At 41.7% G+C, this 21,810-nt stretch overlaps 1 protein-coding gene and 2 pseudogenes across 1 annotated transcript; 2 read left to right on the forward strand and 1 right to left on the reverse strand.

Moving 5' to 3' along the window:
• The first annotated feature begins 4,336 nt into the window (after nucleotides 1-4,336).
• LOC102828007 (zinc finger protein 420-like) lies at nucleotides 4,337-5,638 on the forward strand. The gene is made up of 2 exons (XM_006877247.1): nucleotides 4,337-5,208; nucleotides 5,293-5,638. The coding sequence occupies exons 1-2, from the start codon at nucleotides 4,337-4,339 to the stop codon at nucleotides 5,636-5,638; spliced, it is 1,218 nt and encodes a 405-aa protein (XP_006877309.1).
• An 8,256-nt stretch (nucleotides 5,639-13,894) lies between these two features.
• LOC102828404 lies at nucleotides 13,895-18,685 on the reverse strand (annotated as a pseudogene).
• Nucleotides 18,686-19,207: 522 nt separating this feature from the next.
• Nucleotides 19,208-21,810, forward strand: part of LOC102828784 — an 11,387-nt pseudogene continuing 8,784 nt past the window's right edge.

Genomic DNA, 21,810 nt, shown 5'->3' on the forward strand with positions numbered 1-21,810 from the left:
ATGATGTCCCTGTCCAGTGACAGGTCACTCCTGACAATATGTCCAAAATATGAGAGAAGCAGTCTGGACATTTTGGCCTCCAAAGAGCACTCTGGCTGTTCATCGTCCAGTACAGATCCGTTTGTTTTTTAGGCAGCCCATGGCACTTTCAATATTCTCCTCCAACACCATAACTCAAATGCATCAATTCTTCTACGGTCATCCTAATTCACAGCCCAGGTTTCACATGCATATGAGGTATTGAAAATACCATGGCTTGGGTCAGATGCACCTTAGTCCTCAAGCTGACATCTTTGCTCTTCAACACTTTAAAAAGGTCTTGTGCAGCAGATTTGCCTAATGCAATACGTCATTTGATTTCTTGGCTGCTGCTTCCATGAGTGTTGATGATTGATCCAAAAAAAAATGAAGTCTTTGACAACTTTAATCTTTTCTCCACTGATAAAAATGTTGTTTATTGGTCCCGTGGTGAGGATTTTTGTTTTCTTTACAATGAGATGCAATCCATACTGAAGGTTATACTCTTTGATCTTCATCAGTATTTTAAGTCTTCTTTGCTTTCAGCAACCAAGGTTGTATCATCTGTGCATATCTCACGTTATTAATGAGTCTTCCTCCAATCCTGATGCCACATTTTTCTTCATATAATCCAGATTCTCGGATTGTGTGCTCAGCATACAGGTTGAATAAGTATGGTGAAAGAATACAACCGTGTTGCACATCTTTCTTAATTTTAAACCATTCAGTGTTCCCATGCTCTGTTCAAACAACTGCATGTTGGTCTATGTGCAGTTCCCTCATGTGCACATTTAGGTGCCCTGGAATACTCATACTTCACAATATTGTCTATAGCTTGTCATGATCCACACAATCGAAGGCCTTTGTGTAGTCAATAAAGCACATACTAGTTGTCTTCCAAATTTCTTGGAATAGGTGAGTGAGTGTCTCCAGTGCTGCCTCACTTTGTTGAACAATTTCAATTTGTATTCTATCAGTTCCACATGTCATTTTTTCTAATTCCTTCAATGCACCTTGGACTTCCTTCTTCAATGTCATTGACTCTTGATCCTATGCTACCTCTTGAAACGGTTGAACATCAACCATTTCCTTTTGGTACAGTGGCTGTGTATTCCATCCATCTTCTCTTGATGCTTTCTTCATCATTCAATAATTTGCCCAGAGAATCCTTCAATAATGAAAGTCGAGGCTTGAGTTTTTTCTTCAGTTCCCCCAGCTTGAGAAATGCAGATGACCATCTTCTTCACTTTTGGTTTTCTGACTCTACATCTTTGCACATTTTGTTGGAATATATGACTTTGTCTTCTCAAGTTCACCTTTGACATTTTCTGCTCAGTTCTTGTACCTTCTCATTTCATCCATTTTCTTTAGCTTGTCTGTGCTAGACAGCAAGTTTCAGAGTCTCTTCTGACATCCCTTTTGATCTTTTCCTTCTTTCTTGTCTTCTTAATGACTTTTTGCTTTCTCCCTGTATGACGTTCTTGATGTCATACCTCAACTCTTCTGGTTTTCAGTCTTTAGTGTCTAATGTATCTAATCTGTTCTTCAGATGATCTCTAAACTCGGGTGAGTTATTCATATTTTGGCTCTTGGAGACTTATTTTCATTTTCTTCAGCTTCAGTCTGAATTTGCATATGAGCAATTCGTGGTCTGTTCCACAATCTGCCCCTGACCTTGTTTTGACTGATTATATGGAGCTTTTCCACCTTCTCTTTCCACAGGTGTATTCGATTTGATTTCTGTGTATTCCAGCTGGAGAGGTCCTTGAGGATAGTTCTCCATGTGTATAAAATCCTAGGACCTCTTTAAGTGTCGTCAGGCATTGACTTCAAGGGCCACATTCATGCACTGAGAGACTTGTCATGTGGCTATCTATGACTTTTATTGGTTTTATGACAAGTTTGATATCATGATTTTGCTGCAGATAAACTCCCACCTGTCAATCTTCTGAGACCCTGAAGAGCAAGCAGAGTACTGTCCGGGTGCCAAGGACACTTTCATTGGTCATCACGGTCCTCCCTTGTGATGCACATTGCTCCATGAGTTCCACGTTGTTCTGACCTGTCGTTTCATTGGGTCCAACTCTGTGACTCTGTGTACAGTCTCCAAAGGGTAGCTGTTGGGTTTATCCTACAACACCACACCAGGACACCTGAGCTTCTGGGTAGCTCTACGTGTTTGTTTTCTCAGAGAAACTAAGGAAAATCTGAGGGTACTAGATAAGAGTCACTGAGGTCCATGTGTCAGGAAGCCTGAGGAAACAAAACTTTAAGACCATCCCAGAATAAAGGGAGTTACATTTGAATGCCTCAACAACAAAAGGTTTATTTTAGGGTGAAGACAGAACTTCAGAAATACCTGATTTAGTCTTCAGATTTTAGCTTTCTTCTCACACCTGTGGTCGTGGAGACCCTTCCCCTTTGTAACCTTACATGTGAGTTATGTCTGATTCCTTTCTACTTAGCTCTCCTAATGATGCCTGTGTACGTTACTGTCTGTCTCCATCCTGATAGAAATATTTCCTAGTTAACTGCATTTTAACACTTGTCAAAGTGCTGGAATAGCAAAGTTTGGCTGAGTCTTTGTTTCTAGGAACCTGTTTTTCCACTCACAATTCCTATTTGTTTCTTATTATGAACTTAATCTGAATGATTGGATCAGTGGCTGGAAACCTTAATGACGGAAAAAAGTTACCCAGTGAGCATATAATGGTGCCATTTCTGAAGACTAACACCGGGTTATTACACACGTCAGGTAAAATCATTTCATCACATGGCTGGAAGGATCACCATGACAACCAAGGGAGACTTTTGAGGTGAGTGTCATTCAAACAACAAATTAGTGCTTCAGAAAATCTCAGGAGGTGTCATAACATCAAAGTAGACTTAAATGAGGGAGCTCCAAAAACTCCATCATTTTTCAATTCCATCATTCTATGAACTATTTGGGGCCATTTGTATGTATTTGTGTTTATATATAGCAGGGCTTCAAGTGTAATGATGCAGTAATTGCTGGACAAACGAAGGTACTGAATACATGTCCCAACAACCAAATCTCTTGCCTGTTGAATTTTGAGTCAAGTAGGAAACCGTCAGTAGTGTACCATTCAGAGATGGTGGCAGCGTTCCCAGCTCTCAATATTTGTTGCTCTCCACAGGCCTACCAGTAATCCAGTCTCAGATGTAAGACTCATGGTTTCCAAGCAGATGTCTAGGTTATTGCCGGAGTGTGCCGAGCGACACCTTTACATTCATAGGGTGCTCACTCACCATCCTTGAGTGCAGTACCAGTGATTGTCTCTTCATCAAATCAAATTCTATTAGGTAACAGATTTGATTGGAATACCATGTGGACACTTCACACATTTGTGTTGGAAATTGCTCAGTCTTTACAGAGTGGTTTGAAGCCCTGATACATACTGCTACATACGTGTGCCGAGTCAGTTCCGACTTACTGCAACCCTGTGTTGCCTTTCCAACATGCAGCTGGTGGATTGTTGTTGTTTCATGACGTCAAGTTCTAGTTTGTGGGTCAAATCAACCCAACATTGCAGTGCTAATCCTGTATGAGGACATGAATATTCTATGCATATGTAAAATATGCACTTGGCTGCTTTGACCAGGAAGCCTCACACATTGGAAAATCCTGGACTGGGGATGATCGTAGTTGTGCTTGATAAACCATGGAACAGATCACGGAATGGCCATGCACGTTCACTGTGTTTGGTGATGGTGTGATGGGCAAGCATTTGTTTCCAACAAGACACTGCTTTTTTATTCATTGTCTATTTGTTTAAAGGGAGTAGTTTGAAAAGGACACTATCGATTTTATGTTTTCACTGCTGTTTTTAACAGAACTGGAGCAACTGTGAAACTCTGTGAACATTCTGAAGGCAGCCAGTGTGTGGAAACCTTCAGCCTGATACCAGGTCTTACTGTGCACCAAGTAGATCCCACAGAAGTAGATCCTTTTGAATGCTGTGAGTATGGAGAAGCCTTCCTGGATCATTCCCTAGAGAACAATCGTAGTAGAGCTCACACTGGAAGCAGGATCTGTCAGTGTCCGGACTGTGGAGAAGACTACAGGTATCCCTCTCATGTGACCCCTCCTGTGAGAACTCAACATGAGAAAAATTACCATAAATGTAAGCTATGTGGGAAAGGCTTCCTTTGTATGTCGACACTCAAGAATCCTGTCTCAGCAATCACCAGTAATGAAGGGTATGAATTCAGCAAGTGGATGGAAATTTTATGTGGTTTCTCACCCTATAGTACACCTGGGGAAGGTCATCAATGTGTTTGTAAAGAAGGTATTAGAATGGATACTCTTCCTTCATCTCTCATTTTAAATAACTCTCATGATAGAGACAAGCCTTCTAAATGTAAGAAAGCCACTCCTGAGGCCTCCTTCCTCACTCAACATGTAAACACTCACAGTGGGGAGAGGCCTTATGAATGTAAGGAGTGTGGGAAAAGTTTTAACGATTCCTCAGGCCTGACTGAACATCAAAGAAGCCACAGAGGACAGAAGCCTCATGCATGTAGGGAGTATGGGAATGCCTCAGCTCTCACTGTACATCGAAGAATCCACAGTGGAGAGAAGCCATATAAATGTAAGGAATGTGGTAAAACCTTTAGTGCACCCTCAGCCCTCACTGCACACAGAATAATCCACAGTGGAGAGAGGCCTTATGAATATAAGGAGTGTCCAACAGCCTTTACAGAAGCCTCAAGCCTCAGAAAACATGGAACGTTCCACAGTGGAGAGAGACCCTATAAATGTAAAGAATGTGGAAAAGCATTTGTGTTATCCTCAGGCCTCACTGTACATATGGGAAGTCATAGTGCAGAAAAGCCTTATGAAATTAAGGAATGTGGGAAAACTTTTATTGATTCCTTAGCTCTGGCTGCACATAGAGGAACCCACAGTGGAGAGAAGCCTTATGAATGTAAGGAATGTGGCAAAGCCTTTAGCGCAGTCTCAAAACTCACAAGACATACAAGAATCCACAGTGGAGAGAGGCCCTATAAATGTAATGAGTGTGGGAAAGCCTTTTGTCAGAAGTCAGGCCTCACTACACATATAAGAACTCACAGTGGAGAGAGGCCCTTTGAATGTACGGAGTGTGGGAAAGTCTTTAGTCATAAGGGAAGCCTCACTGGACATATACGAACGCACAGTGGAGAGAGGCCCTTTGAATGTAAGGAGTGTGGGAAAACCTTTAATCACAAATCAGGCCTCACTGTACATATACGAACTCACATTGGAGAGAGGCCATTTGAATGTATGGAGTGTGGGAAAGCCTTTAGTCAGAAGTCACACCTCACTGGACATATACGAACTCACAGTGGAGAGAGGCCCTTTGAGTGTAATGTATGTGGGAAAAAGTTTAATCAGTCTTCAATCCTCAGTTTACATAGAAGTATCCACAGTGGAGAGAGGCCCTATGAATGTAACGAGTGTGGGAAAACCTTTAGATTACCGGCAATCCTCACTGCACACAGAAAAATAATACACAGTGGAGAGAAGCCCTATGAATGTAAAGAGTGTGGGAAAGGCTTTAGTAAGGCGAAATCCCTCACCAAACACAGAAGAATTCACAGTGGAGAAAGCCTCTAGGAATGTAAGAAATGTGGGAAAAGGTTGACTCATCCTTCAACCCTCATTTCACATAGAAGAATCCACAGTGGACAGAGACACTATGAATGTAAGGAACGTGGGGGAAGGTTTACTCATCCCTCAGTCCTGAGTTCACATAGAAGAAGAATCCACAGTGGAAAGAAACGTTTTGAATGTAAGCAGTACAGAGTTTTCACGCATTGCCCACGTGATAGCAGGCACATGAGAACTCATACTAGGAGAACTGACAGAGGGAATTGGCCCTAGGAATAATGTAAGGAATGTGGCAAAGCTCAGAGAAAGGTGACAGTTTCATTGTACCTGGAGGGATAGAGCCTCATCACTGTTTGTCATTTTGTCAGTCCTTGATTACTTTTACCTTTCTTAAAATCTTTGGCTATTATAATAAGGCCTCAGGAAATAGTCTTGAGCAATTGTGGTTTTGCTGTTTTGTAATGTTTTCATTGATGTTATTTTGCATATAATTAAATACAGTGATGTTGCCTTGTGTTTAAGAGTCTTTTGTTTACATACATTTCCTTCAATTCTGTTATATTTTCTATAGGACCACTGGGACATAGCACAGCTGCTGACTGCGGTAAACATTCCTTAGATAACAACGTATGTCTCACATAACAGGATGTAGCCATGTATCAGCATGCGGCCAAGCCGTAAGGGTCTGCTCCCAGAACTGACCTCAAACTTAAAATGGCAGGGAAAGCCCATTATGTTCCCTCATTCTGGGAAAATAACTTTGCTTTTTGCTTTTGTATCCGGCTTGCTCCCTCTCCCCCTCCCCCCAATGGTTTTAGCCTTTTTAAGTGGTCCCAACATACAGGTATAGATCAGGGATGCAAACCCAGGAGAAGTTTCTGTTAGCCTGTTTGCAGACGCTGATCAGTAGTAAACACTCTTTTGTCTGCCAACTCTGTGTCTCTGGTGTGGTCTCTCCAATCTCGCTCTTCGATTCTCTGTTCTAACATTTTCAGGTTAATTTTCTTAACTTTTATACTTAGTGTCTCATAGGTTGATACTCTGAGACTGCAGATATTCTGATTTCGATTATACTTTGGCTTCCTGTTCAGTGCAGTCGAGTCACTTACAACTCATAGTGACTCTGTATCGAGTTTCTGTGGCTGTAAATCTCTGCAGGACAAGAAATCAAGGCTTCCCTCAACTGTCTCTTACAGAGCAGGTGGTTGACTTGATTGCCAACCTGTAGCCCCCAGTCCACTTCTTATCCACAGCGCTACCCATTGATAATTACTACCTGTGATTATTATTATTACTGTGATGTTTTCCAAAGTTTGTGTTCCAAACAGTTTTTCTATGTTTAGTAAGTGGAATTCTGCAAGAAATATGATCGTGAATGTGGCAAGGTCGCCATGGGTTGGAACTGACTCAACGACATTTAACAGAATACATATCTAGATGTATTAGCATTATATATATTGATGTCTTTGCTGTTAGACTCTAAAGAGTCTTTGTGCAGCAGATTTTTCTTTCACAATAAATTGTCTGATATCTTGACTGTTCCTTCCATGAAGATATACAGCTTCAGAAATGCCCAAGGACAGTTCGACTCTGTCTGATGGGGCCGCTATGAGTCCAAATCGACTCCACACCAGGGGTTTTCTGGTTAGGTCTCAGATACAAATTCCTCCACCAACGGACCAGAACATTCTTCCTGTGGGAGACGGTGGTCAGCTGCGTCTCAGGGTGGTGTCTGTCCTTCAAAGCTTTGGTCTGCAAGCTCATGGCCTGCACAGGGACTGAGTGGTTTCCAATACAGAGATAAGCTCAGAGGACAAGAGGGATCTGCCCTGGGTTCCTGGGTGTCCAATACAGTTTGCACTCAACTACTGATGTCACCGTGGGAGGTTCAAATCTACACAGCAGGGTTGCATATGGCAGGACTGGGGATCTGTTTGTAAAAACTAAAATCACATTTTGGACTTCCAGTTTTGAAGGTGGCAGAAGCAGAGTCAGTTAGGACAGGCTTCGAGGGGCAGGGGCTGAAAACACATAGAAAATGCTTTCAGGGAATAGCTCCAGAGCCCTGGATCAAGCATAAGGTGCAGGGCATCAGTTTCCCACACTCACCAGTGGCAAAATCACTGTATAAAGGAAAATACTGTGATTTAGGAATCGCCAGAAATATCACCATAGAAATCTGATAAGTATGTCTTCTGCCTATAACTGATTGGAATACCTAAAATAGGGCTACAACGTGCCCAGTGAAGGTGGGATATGTTCAAGGTCATATTTTGGCTCTCATGGACTTGTTTTCATTTTCTTGGCCTTCATTTTGAATTTCCATATGTGCAATTGGTAGTGTGTTCCACAGTCTGCCCATGGACTTCTTTTGACTGATGATATGGAGCTTTTCCATTGTCTCTTTCTGCAGATGTAGTCAACTTGATTTCTTTCTATTCCATCTAGCAAGGTCCATGTATATAGTCGTCTCTTATGCTGTTTAAAGAAGGTATTTGAAATGAACAAATCATTGATTTTGCAGAATTCTATCATGCATTCTCCAGCATCATTTCTATCACCAAGGCTACATTTTCCAACTACTGATCCTTCCTCTTTGCTCCCAACTTTTGCATTCCTATAACCGGCAATGATCAATATGTCTTGATTGCATGTTTGATCAGTTTCAGATTGAAGAAGTTGGTAGAATTCTATTTCATCTTCACTGGCTTTAATGGTTGGTGCATAAATGTGAATAATAATGGTGTTAACTGGTCTTCCCTGTAGGCGCATGGATATTATCCTATCACTTATAGCATTGTACCTCATGACTGATCTGGGATATGTTCTTTTTGATGATGATGAATGCAACACCATTCCTTTTCAGTTTGTTATTCCCTGCATAGTAAACTATGTGGTTGTCAGATTCAAAATGGCCAATACCAGTGCATTTCAGCTCAATAATGCCTAAGATATCCTATGTTTATGCATTCCATTTCATTTTTTTAAGATGTTTCATTGTGAATTATATGATAGTTTACATGAGAGAACTTTAGCTTTACATTCATTCTATCGTACATTCCATTTTATTTTTGACAATTTCTAAGTTTCCTAGATTCATACTTTGTACATTCCATGTTCCAATTTTCAATGGATGTTTACAACTGTTTCTCTTCATTTTGAGTTGTGCCCCATCAGCAAATGAAGGTCCCACGGGCTTTACTCCATTCACGTCATCACGCACGGTTAACTCTACATTGAAGAGGCAGGTTCTCCCCAGTCTCATTTTGAGTGCCTTCCATCCTGAGGGGCTCATTTTCCGGCACTATATCTGACAGTGTTTATCTGCTATTCATAAGGTTTTCAGTGACTAAATATTCAAAAGTAGTTCGTCACTCCTTCTTTCTAGTCTGTCTTCATCTGGAAGCTCATCTGAAACCTGTTCACCATGGGTGACCCTGCTGGTATTTAAAATACCTGTGGTATAGCTTCCAGAATCACAGTAACTCACAAGCCACCACAGTACGACAAATGGACAGATGTGTAGTGGTAGGTGATTGGGACATACTGAAAATTAGAAACTTATGCACATCTAAAGATTTCTTAAAAAAAATGGGAGCCCACAGAATGGGAAAAAATATCTTTTACAATGACATGTCAGACAAGGTGCCAATCTCTAAAATCTATAGTAAACTACAACACTTCTACAAGAAAAAGACAAATAACCGAAATTTTAAATCGGCACAGGATATGAACAGACACTTCATCAAGGATGACATTCAGGCAGCCAACAAACATATGAAATGTTCACGATCATTAGAAATTTGAAAGATACATATCAAAACTAGAGTGAGGTATCATCTCACACCAGCAATCACAGCAAAGTTCAAAAGGCAAAAGATAATCACTGCTGGTGAGAATGTGGAGAGACTGGGACCCTTCGACATTGTTGGTGGGGATGTAAAATGGTCCAACTACTCTGGAAAACAGTGTGGCGCTTCCTCAGAAAGTTGGAAATAGACATACCTTGTAATTCAGTGATTCTTCTACTTGGTATATATTCAGAAGAAATATGAGCCAGAACACAAGTAGATATATGCACACCAATATTTATCATAGCACTATTAACAATAGCAAATGATGGAGACAGTCTAAGGGCCATCAATGAAAGAATGTATAAACAACCTTTGGTACATACACACTATAGAATATTATCCTACCTTGAAGAATAACAAGGAAGCTGGAAGCCACCATATAACATAAATGAATCTTGAGAATATTATTCTGAGTAAAATTAATTGCAAAAAGACAAATATTGCTTGAGACCATTATTGTAAAAGCTGAAGATATTCATTCTAAAAGAAAAAAAAAATTTTTTTTTTCTTTCTTGGTTACCAGGGGTGAGAGGAAGGGGATAGATGGTAGAACACAAGTTAGGAAATAGACACATCATAGTTAGGGTGTTGGGGAGGACAACATGTAATGAAGAGGAGGGTAATACACAAGAAGGGACGGATGGAAGAACAAGGTAGATAAGGGAACACTTAGGAAGGTTTGCATGGGCTAAATGGGACAGAAGCAAATTGTTATTATGCTCAACCTTGGAACAAGATGGCTCGGTGATACATGGATCAAGCCATTTTCTTTTGATGCTTCCTACAGCATTCAATATTCTGCCCACGGAACTCTCCAATATAGCACTCTGGGACGTTCATGGTTTTTGTTTTTTTTTCTTCTGTTCTTTCAGCTTGAGAAATGATGAGTGTGTTATTTCCTTCTGGTTTTCAAATTACAGGTTTTTGCACATTTCATTAGAACATTTGACTTTGTCTTTTCAAGATACACTTTGAAACTTTCTGTTCAGTTCTATTACTTCCTCATTCCCTCCATCTGCTTTAGGTACTCTAAGTTTAAGAGCAGTGTCATGTATCTCTTCAGACATCCACTTTGATCTTTTATTTCCTGATCTTCGTGTGACATTTTGTTTTCTTCATGTATGGTGTTCTCATTGTCATCCTGCAACTACTGTGGTCTTTGGTCATTCTACTGTGTCAAATCTGTTGAGGTGGTTTATAAATTCAGATGAGATACTGTCAAGGTTGCATTTTAGCTCTCCCGTGGACTTGTTTAAATTTTATTCAGCTTCAACCTGAACTTACATAGGAGTACTGGATGATCGTTCCAAAGTCGGCCTCTGATATTCTTTTGACTAATGATATTGAGATTCTCTACCTTCTCTTCTTACAGTTATAGTCAATTTATTGATGATGTACTCTAATGGGCACGGTTCACGTGTATAGTTGGTTTTATGCTGTTAAAAAAAAAATTGTCTTCTCAACAAATAAGTTGTTGACCTTACAAAATTCTATCATGCATTCTCTAGCATTGTTTTTATCAAAAAGGTTTTAGGGTAAACTGCTGATCCGCTGTCCATAAGGTCATTATGGGTCTGTACCAACTCGTTGGCACCTAACAACTATGCTGATCCTTGTATTGATCCTTCCTCTTTGTTTTGTACTCTGCACTCCAATCACCAGTAATTATCAGTACTTCTTGACTGCATGTTTGGTTAACTTCACACAGAGGAATTTGTGAACAGAGGGAAAAAAAACTTCTTCAATTTCTTCATTATTGATTTCAGTGACTGGTGTATAAATTTGAATACTAGTTGTGTTAACTGTTCTCCCTTGTAGGTATATACATATTACACTGTCAGAGACAGCAATGTACATCGAAATAGATCTTGAAATGTTCTTTTTGCTGATGAGTACAATACCCTTCCTCTTCAATTTGTCATTCTGCATTCATAAACCTTATGATTATCCAATTCAAAATGGCCAGCACCTGTTCATGTCAGCTTTCTCGTATCTACAGTAACACTCATTACACATTCTGTTTTGTTTTTGAAGACTTTCAGTTTTCCTAGATGCGTACTTTGTACTTTCCATGTTCTGATTTTTAATGGATGTTATTTTGGTAAGATTGTAATAATATATGAAAACAACATTTCTTTGGTGTTTTAAATGATGCCTTAAAGTATAGTGTCTCAAGTATATCATAAACAAGTAGTATATAAACTCTTAACTCTTCCCATATTACTTGAATAATAATAATAGTTGCTGATAACAAACAATCCTTGGTCAGGTTATATGGCCTGAGTCTTTCCCACCACATGGTGGCTCCTGCTTAGAGACTGTTATTATGTTTCAGGAGTTTTTGACCATCCTAATATTGCTGTAGCTATAGCGTAGTGGTTACGAATTGGGCTGCAAACCTTAAGGTCAGCGGTTCGAAACTACCAGCCACTCCGTGGGAGAAAGATGAGGCTTTCTACTCCTGTAAAGATTTACACCCTCGGAAACCCTGTACAGGGTCGCTATGGGTCGGAACCGACTCGATGGCACTTAACAACATAGTCTTGCCAGCTTATTTTTAATCCATGAACTCTACAGTGTTTATAGTCTGTAACTTTTGAGCTTTGTAGATGTCCAATCTTGCTGTGTCTGTATTCTTCATTGACTTGTCTCCTTGTGATACTTAAGAGTTTTCTGCCTATGTGTGTGTTCCTGCAGTAAGCATGAACCACTGTAAGAATAACTCTGCCTATCTGTTGTAGAGCTGCCAGGATCTGGGTGGAGACCAAAACAGAATCATGTGATGTTGAGTAAGGAGTAAAGGCAATTCAAGGCAAAGAGGATAGCCTTTTCAATATACACTCCTAGAATATCTTAAATGGGCCTTAAACAACCACTAGCAAGAAAACAAACAAAAAACCCAAGATTCTACACAGAGATGTTATAACTTTCACAAGTATTCACTCAAAATGGATCAAGACCCTAAATATGATTGCAAAACTATTAACTTCAAGAAGACAACTTAGAAGAAAACCTAAGTGACTTTGAATTTGGTAATAACTTTCTAGAGAGAGCATTAAAAAGCAGATACAATACAAAAAAAAAAGGATGGGGGATAAATGAACTTTGTTAAAATTTAAATCTTTGCAAACAATTTCTTACCTATACACATTAACAAAAAAAATGATGTAAAATGTAAAAACTGTACAGAAATGCCCCAGTGCTTTGAGGAAGTCAAGAGAGCTGGGACAGGTCTGGCTCTGGAGGGCCAGGTCCTAGCTTCGAATATCAACAGCTTTTCCAGGTTTCAGCTCTAGTCAGGAGACTTATTCTACACAGAGCACTAAGGTCCAGTATGAGAATGGTACTGCTCCCTGGTGTCAGCCACAAGAGTCACATCAGGAAAGCAATTCCAGAATCTAGCTGCTGAGGAACCACATCTGCACAGAGGACGGACCTAGTGATGGAGGAACAGGGTCTCAGGGTACCTGCTAGCATTCTGCCCCTGGGCCTTATCTGCCACCGGTAGTCTTTTTTAGTTTTTTAAGTGAAATATTTGGTGCCAATTTATTTACAACATTCTCATTTTTATGCCAATAAAACATTTGTTTAGAAATTAACCCTATGCTTAAAATCTGTTGATTTACCTTTCTTATAGCTGTTCTTACTCTTAAAACTTAATTCCAGGCGGAAAAACAGCTCATCACCTATTTTCCCCCCTTAGAACTTCAGTTTTCAGTTGTCTGCAAAACCTCAGAGCGACAGTTTGCTTGCTGTATTGTTGTTTATGGCCTATCCTAAGTTAACAGACAAGGTTCTATTTAATAAGGTAATTTTAGTTACCAGGTAGCCCAAGCCCATGCAATGACAGATGGTCTAAGGAAAGGTGGTCTGCGGGTTTAGGGTTGCCGTGAGCGGACCGTCCCTGGGACAACATTTACACCTCTCTACAGGAGACTCTGCCTTCTCCACACCCAGCGAAGAACACGCAAATAGTAAATCCCCTTCCTCACACGTCACACCTGGTGCTGAAAGCATACACGTGACTTCATTAGGTATCTTTAAGTAGAAAAAGATAAAATGATCAGACTGATTTAACTGTATTTAGATTTCTTCCACTCAAGGGCCTTTAAAAGATTGGCGGAAAATTCCAGTGTTTAATTCCGTTTCCACACTTTTTGAAGCCACCTCCTCCTACATTAGTCACCTGATAAATATTCCAAATGGACTATAAACATTTATTGTATGCAGTCTGTTGACAAGAACTTGATATTTAAAAGTCTTTGCTTCTCCTTTTGGGGTAATTGAGGTAAGAAGAGTACATATGGCTTCGCTTTCCTATTCCCCAGCCAGAAAAAGCCACTGAATTTCAAACAGGGCAAGTCAGCAAGACCCAGAGCAGCTCCGTGGGCCGAGAGGTGCCCGGTGCTCAGAAGAGGATCTCCAGTACGAGCTTCCGAATACTAATCAGAACCGTCCATGGCAGTGACTCTTCCTCCTGGGGCGCGTCCTCAGGCCCGAGGCCAAAGTGCTGCCACTCCACACTATGATTGTAGTACACCTTCATCTCGAACTCACTCTCCAGGTGTGACGGATGCCCCTAGATGCCGATGCCCATGGAGCACTACAAGTGTCCAGGCACGGCCACCGCATCCTGGCCGTAGGGGGCCGACTGCAGCTCGTGGCTATTGAAACTGGGGTGCAAGGCGCTGTCGGACACGTAGAGGTCGTCGTCGCCCCGTAGGCTGCGCATGCGGAGCACGATTTTGCGCTCGTGGTTCAGCCTCAGGTAGCTGTAGTTGCCAGCACCCATGTGACCCTGCACCACGTGCAGCATCAGCCACACCTCCATGACGTCAGTCCTCCGCGCCCGGCGCCAGGGCGGTCAGGAGCAGCAGCGGCAGCGAGCGCCCCCAGCGCCCCGCCATGATGGCTGCCGGGTGTCCTCATGGGCCGGCTGTGGCCGTCATATCCTTCCCGGGCATCCGGGGGGATCCGTGGAGCAGCGGGAAATTGCCACCTTTATTCTTCACGGAAGAACAACAGCCCCTCACACATCAGTGATCCCACAAAAAATATTACCCAGCCTCGCCCACTGAGGGCAAGGATGACCCAGTTGTCCATAAACCCAAACCCACTTCCATCAGATGAATTCCCACTCAGCACCAAATCCCTACAGAACTCACCATTTCTTTGCTTCCCCTTATGGTGGTTTAGGACACTATCACCAAAGGTCACTTCAGGAAGAGGGTCCGGAGTGGAAGCTGAGCTCTGGGCAGTTGGGAGCAGATGTGTAATGTCTGGGTCGCACACAAAAGCAGAACACCTGAAGTCCTTCCTGATGACTTATGGATGGATGTGCAAGATGGTCCCCCCAGGCCTCCAACCGGACTCAGGACCACACTGGAGAGCTGAAATGGAAGAAGGATGGGGGAGACACAGTATTAACCGAGTATCTGTGTGTGGTGGAGGTGATAGGTTTTTTGTCTTGTTCCCAGACTGCTTTCCTAGTCATGTCTCCAAGGGGAATTCCAGTCCCAAACCAAATACAAACAAAAGGGGATGAGTGTGCAGCAGATGGAGGCTGGGAGCCCGGAACGGTCCAGATTCTGGTTAGGGTCCCTGGAAGCCTTGACTCTGCATTTATCATAAACTCCCAGGTGACACGGGCGCTGTGGGGCTGTAAAGTACCGAAGATCCATTTAATTTCTAAAAGATATCCCTGGCTTGAATTTCTGGCATCTCACTCCCTTAATGCTTCTACACCTGAAATGGGTTTTGAGTTATCTTTAGCAATTTTCATTGATATGTGAAATAAATATTGTTAGATTAATTTCCGTATTATGTCGGGTCCCTTTCTTGTGGAATGGGCACAGATAAAGATCTCTTGCAGTCTTTTTGGCCAGGAAGCTCTCTTCCAAATGACTTGGCATAGACAACAGTACTCCCAGCACTGGATCATTTTGTGTAGACATTCCAATTGATGTTACATCATTTTCTGGAGCCTTGTGTTTTGCTAATGCCTTTAGTGGACTTGCACTTCTTAAAATAAGGTCAGTTGTGAATCATAGGCTACCTTTTGAAATAACTAAATTTTGACCAATTATTTCAGGAAGAGTGACTGAATTCCTCCCAACTTCTATTCATGCTTCTTTTGTTCAATACTTTGCCATTGGTGTTACATAATGCACAGCCTGCTCTAACTCTAAGTGACCCTATGCAAAACAGAATGAAATAATGCTGGATTCTAGGACAGCCTCACAATTGTTAATTCAACTCCGTTGGGGTTGCCACCTAGTCAATCATCTTCCTCTTTTTCACTAACACTAGAGTTTACCCAGGAGCTCTCGTACATTACTGGTTACGAATCAGGCTGCGAACTTCAAGGTCAGCATTTCGAAACTACCAGCTGTTCCTTGGGAGAAAGATGAGGCTTTCTGATCCCGTAAAGGTTTACAGCCTTGAAAACCCTGTACAGACTCACTACGAGTCAGATCTGACTCCATGGACATAACAGCCACCACCACACTTTAGCAAGCATGATTTCTTTCTCCAGCAACTGGTCCTCCTGACAGTATGTTGGAAGTATGAGACACAAAGTCTTGTCCTCCTTGCTTTTAAGTAGCATTCTAGATGTTCTTCTTCCAATACAGATCTGTTGGTGTTTTGGGAGTCCTTAGTACATTCAATATTCCTCACCAACAACAAAATTCAAATATACTGTCTCTTCTGCAATCTTCCTTATTCATTGTACAACTTTCACATGTGACTGAAAATACAATGGCTTGCATCTGGTGCACCTTAGTCCTCACACTGACATTTTTGGACTTTAACACATCAAAGGTGTTTCTTAAATTTATTTCAGGTTGATAATATTCATTTGTAAGAAACCTGATGCTTCTTACTGACAAACATGCATTCCTTCCTTAGATTAAGCAATGGAACTACTCTGTTCTTTTCAGCCTCTTTTCACTTAAATCAGTGGCTTTGTTTTACTTTTTCTTTCAAGATTTTTTTTTTTTTTTTTTTATAAAGGATGATGCATGGTCCTTCAATTGGTGTATTTAGACCAGGCACGCTGAGAGAGCGGACTCTGTAGTGAGCATTGGACTGCTGTCTGCAAGGCTGCCGCTTCAAACTCACCAGTCACTCTGAGAAACCTTAGACAGACTACCGGTGAGTCAGACCAACATCACAGCACTGAGCAGTAAGCAATCAAATCAAATTTAATACATGAAGGTAGAAAAACGTATTAGTCTGAAGGGAAGCAGTCTTGTGGGAGATGCAGGATTTTGGCAGAAGTTTCTGTAGGTTGTAAGAGTTAAGTGAGATACTTCCTGAGTCTTCTCTGTTATCCAGCCCATGGAGAAGATAAGACAGATTATAAACAAAACTGTGTGTATCTAAACAGAGATGCAGTTGTCAGAAATTCAGGCATCAAAGGTAAATTCATTTGTCTTCTGACCCTGCCTCAGCATCATTCCATATGTGATTGATGATGTCCAACTAGTCAACCATGATTTGTTTTAAATGAGATTTGTTTAGGAGACTAAAGAGATGTGAATGCACTAGTATGTTATAAATGATTTTCAGAACTCAACATACTGATTCAATATATGGAATGTTTTATAATGACCATATTGTATAATGTCCTGGTGTGGTGCTGTCGGATCCTGAAGGAATAAGTCCAAGGTGGACTCAAAGCGTTGGTGAAAAACAAAGTGCCAGAAAATTGACGTAATACAACGTGAACCTTTTGCATAAACTGATGGAGTACTGGAGGCACTTAACGATGCCCAGAAATTTGGAAGACAGAGACCTGGCCAAACCTGGGAGAGATCCATATTTGTGCTCACTTAAAAGTAGACCCCAAGTAATGCACACATCATTGAACAATATCACATGCAAGTAAAATTTTGGTAAAGGTAGTACACCGAATTATCTTTTCGGGAATGGGGTAATATCCCTGATGTTTTCTTTGTGGTTTCTGCTCCCGGTGCGATTTTGCGAGGTTATCAGAGATGGCTGTGGTTTGGCCATTAAGGTTGCTTCTCATTCTCTGTGCGATTGCTTGTTCCGGCTCTGCTCCGTGTCTTCTCGCCCCTAGGATGTACGTACCAATGTGAACTAAGCTCTTAGGGAAAGACAGGCGATATGCAAAAGGTGACAATGTCTGAAACAGGAGCCAAACTAGAGATGTAAACAATTTTCAAGACAGGGAAACAGTTAGGACGTTCCATAATGCAACGAACATGAAAACTTTCAAAGGTTCAAATCAGAACACAGGAAACTTCTCTGACCCAGAAGTGTATCTTGGATGACTGAAATCTGCGTTTCCCTTCATATACACATTGAGGATACCCTATGCTTTTTCTCTGTAGACTGAACAAGGATCATCTTGATGCTTGTCGAATGCCAGTGAATCCAGTGAACACCACGGTAACAATCCAGTAGATTCCTCTGTGTTTCCACAGGGAGCCCTGCCCCTGCCGCACCAAAACCGGAAGCAGAAGCTTGTGTTCTGGTTTGGGCTCGCTCTTCCTTCCTTTAAGGGTACGACCAGATACTGTGTGTCGTCGTTGGGTCCCCCGCAGGCGCCCTCATCTCTTCTCCGCCTTCCCGATCTTCAAGGCTTCCTCTCCTCAGGGAGCCGCCGCTGGAGAAGGGGGAGAATTGCTGTAATGTGCGTCACCCGGGCCACGTGCTGTGGGTGCTCCCAAACCAATGTCCCTTTTTCATTCCTGCAACGTCGGCGTCCCTGATAGGGAGTGTGCGAGACACGCAGAGTTAGGGCATGGGGATCCCGGGTCGGTATGCTAGATATCCGTGCTACCCGGTTACCGTCCTCCCATATATTCCCAGTTCTGGTGGGGTTTGAGTTTTGTTTTTGGAGCTATGGCATCCCACTGAGGAAAACACTGGATCCATGTTCCCTACGGAAGCTTGGTAGCATCACTTCCGTTTTGCTCATTACAAACTCCGCCCGGTTCCTTTCCATTTCCGGTCTCACACGTGGAGCAGGGAGAGGAGCCCAGCCTGCGACTCCGCTCCACAAAGGACCAGGATTGGAGGCGCGGATGGCCGCTGTGCGTCTGTTCCCAACGTGCCCCGAGCTCCGCGTCCACTCCCGTCCCTCGGCCTGAATCCGCGGAGCTCCGGGTCCTGTCGGGGATTTGCTCTTAGACTTCCCGAAGGTGGAGCGCGGGAATGGTGAGTCCATGGGCGTCCTGGGATCAGCACTGCACCGCTGTTCTCAGGGTCGGCGGTTCAAGCCCACCAGCCGCTCCTAGGAAACCTGATGGAGGATCGATATGAGTGGGACCGACTCGGTGGCACATGGAAATATAAGGTTGTTATGAGCCTGAATTCAGTGAAACGTGATGGGTTTCGGATTGTAGATAACTGGGGTGTCCCCCCACTTCCTTGGGGAAATCTGGACGTGAATCCTTGTGGGATCAGCTCTGTGCCGAAGAACGGAGGTTCCTCAATGAAGAAAGAACACATGGCGGAGAAGGCGCAAGGACTGGGTTCTGGCAGGCGTCCCAAATCCTGTCCCCGGGCCCTGCCCCCGTCCTCTGTGTCTCTCTCTGGGGCTTTATAAGATTTGGTTGCTGGAGTCACCTACCTGGTGTGACCCTCAGAGCTGGCACCATGGGGCAGGACTGCTCCGACCCGAGTCTTGGTGCTCTCTGGTGAACGACAGTCTCAGGACCAGAGCTTGAAGTTGGAGCATCGCTTAGTGATGAGTGAGACCTCGCTCTGCACAGCCACCATCCGGGTGCCATCTTTCTGGATCGTTTTCTTGACTTGCCCCAAGGATCAGAGTCTTTCCACTTTGTAAACCATTTCATTGTAGTGTATGTGTTGTTGTGAAGTGCCATGAAGTTGGTTTCGACTCCCAATGACCCTGTATAGGGTTTCCCAGGAACAGCTTGTGGGTTTGGACGGCAGATATTGTGGTTTGTAGTCCCATGTTGATCTTCTAGCCCCACAGCAGAAGTCCAGTGGTAACATAATTGTATAATAACTGCTAATCATTTGCAGAAGGTTTTTTCTTTTTGCAAGTTCAATTTACCTATTCATCTGACATGGATCATGTTTATAATGTGACTTCTAAAAACATAAAAATCTTAGTATCACTTAGGAATCCAGGTGTGGCTCTATGCGTTAATGCTTCAGACTGCAAAACCATTTGAACTGCAAGGTCGGCAGTTCAAGCTCACCAGCTGCTCCTTGGAAACCCTATACAGGGTCACTATGAGTCGGAATCGACTTAACGGCACTTAACAACAACAACAACAACAACATATAGATTACCAATCAAATTTCTCACTAAGCTCAAACCAAAGTACTTATAATGTTGTTGTTGTTAAATATCATGCAGTCGATTCTGACTTACAGTGACCCTGCACAGGGTTTCCGAGGCTGTAAATCTTTATGGGAGGAGAAACCCTCATCTTTCTCCTGCAGAGAGCTGGTAGTTTCAAACTGCTGACCTTAAAGTTAGCAGCCTGATTCGTAACCACTACGCTACCAGAGCTCCTTATTAGCAAAGCTGATTTTTTACATTGGGAAACTTATTATACATCTAAAAAGCATCATTGCAGACATTGAGAGAATAAATAGTTTCTTTCCTTCTAAGGATAAATTTCAGCAGTTACACTAAACCTATTGCTAAGGCCAAATCATTTATATGATTTGAATTATTTAAGTATTGATATATTAATTATCTAAAGAAAGCAGTTAATAAGCACAATTCGACAATCAAAAATCCTCATCGATTTGAGCAGCATGCAAATATGCTTTCTTACTTTAAAAAATGAGTTATGGATCTTAACTGACTGGATGGCACTTAACAACAACACTTAACAATAGAAGCTTAGGGCTTCTATTACAATTCTCAGTCACAGTGGTGATTGGAAATATCCTTGCCTTCTTCCTGATCTTAGCATTAAAGAATCTGGTGTCCTGCCAATCAGACATTATGATGTGAAGTGTAAGTAAGGGGTACATGTCCTTTATCAAGTTGAGAGTACTTTTTCTTTTCTAGATTGATGAGAATTCTCTTTTGAATGGGTTGTTGGGTTGGATCAGGTGTTTGCCCTTCATATGTTGATTTATTCCTATGCTGGTTTTTTTTTTTTTAGCCTGTTGGTGGATTGCATCACTTGCTTTTCTACTGTCCAACCCATCTAGCTTGCCTAGAATCAAAGTTCTTTAGTCAACCCTCCTGATGTATTTCATTAATTAATGGATACGGGCCTTTTCAGATGATTATCTCTCTCCCCATGTAAATTTTGTTAAATTGCATAACAAGCAATCGGTCTATTTAGTTTTTCTATCAACTTCTTAGGCTTGGAGTTATTAATATTATTTTAGTATCTGTGGCCCCAATTTGATTTTTCATTTTTGTAATTTGTGTCTTTTTATCAGATTTCATGATTTTTCTTTTTCTTTTTTTTTTTTAACCCCTGCCACGAAGAATTAGTTGTTGGTTTTAGTGGATTGGTGCCTTTCTCGACTGATTGCTGATTTCCAGTTTAGTTGATTTGTCCTGTTATTTATTTTTTCCCGTGTATTGGTTCACAGTTTACAGAACAGATCATCAGTTTGACATTCTGTAAAGGATGCACACAGCTAGATGCTGTTGATCTCTCTGTAACTCACTTCTCCCACTCGCCCTATGTTTCTGTTTCATACCTCCTCCTTTCCCAAACCCACTGAAGTTTCTCCTTCTGTAAATGCTTCCCTGTTGACCCTGGTTGATCATTTTTAGGTGTGCATACCTCATTGTGTGATTGTTCTTCTAGAAACCTGTCTATTGTTTGTCTAAGGATATATAGATTATTGGTTAACAATAGTTTTCATTCCATGTTTTCTATACAACATTCCATTGCCTTCTTGTTTGCAGTTTCTGCTGAGAAAACACAGCTTAGTCTTATTGATTTTCCTTTGTAAGTAAGTTTTCATTTTTCCCAGGCTGCTCTAAGGATTTTTCTTTGTCCTTGGATTTGCTGAGTCTGTGTCTTTTTTTTTTCCTTCCTCTCTTCTTTCTTTCCTACTTTTCTTCCTTTCATTCTTTTTATTCCTCTAGCAGATTAGAATTGAGAGATTGGTCTTCAAGGTCTCCAACTCAGCATTCATTATTCAATTCTGCAACAGCCTTTTCAGTATATTATCTATCTGAGATCTTAGGATTCATTATTTGGATTTCTTTCTCTCTTTTTTTTTTAAGGTTTTTATTGTGGATTGAGTGAAAGTTTACAAGGCACATCATTAGTTTCACATCCAACCATTCATATAACGTATTTCATTACACTGATTATAATTCCCTCCATATACCAT

The sequence above is a fragment of the Chrysochloris asiatica genome, unplaced genomic scaffold (genome assembly GCF_000296735.1).
Source record: "Chrysochloris asiatica unplaced genomic scaffold, ChrAsi1.0 scaffold00446, whole genome shotgun sequence".
Taxonomy (NCBI): domain Eukaryota; kingdom Metazoa; phylum Chordata; class Mammalia; order Afrosoricida; family Chrysochloridae; genus Chrysochloris; species Chrysochloris asiatica.